The sequence below is a fragment of the Etheostoma spectabile genome, chromosome 6, assembly GCF_008692095.1.
Source record: "Etheostoma spectabile isolate EspeVRDwgs_2016 chromosome 6, UIUC_Espe_1.0, whole genome shotgun sequence".
Lineage (NCBI taxonomy): Eukaryota > Metazoa > Chordata > Actinopteri > Perciformes > Percidae > Etheostoma > Etheostoma spectabile.
Window position 1 is genome coordinate 15,502,872 of NC_045738.1, and position 1,311 is coordinate 15,504,182.

General features: G+C 41.1%; 1 protein-coding gene across 2 annotated transcripts in view; it reads left to right on the forward strand.

Moving 5' to 3' along the window:
- xrcc1 (X-ray repair complementing defective repair in Chinese hamster cells 1) overlaps nt 1–1,311 on the forward strand; it is a 22,485-nt gene that overhangs the window by 14,033 nt on the left and 7,141 nt on the right. For both annotated transcript variants that reach the window (XM_032518576.1, XM_032518577.1), the window contains exon 11: nt 750–831. In XM_032518576.1, coding sequence (XP_032374467.1) covers nt 750–831 — 82 coding nt within the window. The remainder of the gene's footprint in view (nt 1–749; nt 832–1,311) is intronic.

Sequence of the window (1,311 nt, forward strand, 5' to 3'; positions counted from 1 at the left end):
GCCTTCTTCACAACAACTGAACCTCTCCTTGAAGTTCTCGATGATCTTATAAATGGTTGATTTAGGTGCAATCTTACTAGCAGCAATGTCTTTTGCCATCATAAAAATTGAGGCAGCAGACTTTGTAAAAATTAATATTTGTGTCATTCTGAAAACTTTTGACCACGACTGTATACTATCACATGGGAAAAGTAACTACATTTACATACTGTGAATCCGTTTTTTAATTTAGAATCGGTTTTGAATCCATATATTGAGCCTAAAAATCAACATTGACTCAAGTCGTGACATTTTCTGAATCGTACACCCCTACCTGTTATATAATAAAGTCATGTTACTGCAGCCCATTGTTACTGCAGCATTCTTTTTGAGGAGCTACACTTAATGGAGTGAGACTGGGAAATTAGAAAAGGGTGTTGGGGGAGTACTGGGTCCAAGCCTGATTTATGACTTGGTTGTTCTTATGTCTGTTTGAAAGTGTTTTATCTTTTTCCCCTCCTCCTGCAGTAAATTAGACTTGCATCCCAGCGGGCAAAGTTCAAACTGTTTTATATGAAGGCACTGGTAATGTTTTAAGCATCAGGACTGGAAAAAGGTACCCGCTTTTGCCTGACAATGGCCCACTGCGGTTTGAAACATTGTACAAGTAAAGCTGATTGGTAGCAAGATATATTGTGAAGGCATTCTCTTCCCTCTGGCCTTTAATCATCTTGACACATTTAGCTCACCCCTCCTTTGTCTTCTTCCAGGTATTTGATGGATGGAGCCGAGTCAAGCTCGGAGAGCGAAATGGAAGAGGACGACCAGAGTGAAGAAGAAATCAACACAAAGGTAAATTTGTTTTTGAAGTGAGCCTATGCAAAGTAGGGGTGTGAATCTTCCCTGGTCTCACAATTCTATTTGATTACGATTATCCTGTCAGCGATTAAAATGTATCTGATATTACAATGCGTCACCTCCTCAATACTAAAGGTCCCTTGACATGGTACCATGGCTCTTTGGATGCTTTTATATAGACCTTAGTGATCCCCTAATACTGTTTTTGAAGTCTCTTTCCCAAAATTCAGCCATGATGCAGAATTACAGCCACTATAGCCAGTCTCACAATGAGCTTTCCGTAGTATGTGCCATTTCTGAGTCTGTAACTTTTGACGAGGGGGGAGTGGGCAAAGCCATGTTGTCTCTCTCTCTCATAGGTGGGCCAAATTCTCTGGGCAGGCAAAGCAGAGAAAAGGGAGGTAACCTTGCTCCTTATGTCCTCATAAGGGGCCAGATTCCAGATTGGCCCATCTGAGCTTTCATTTTCTCAGA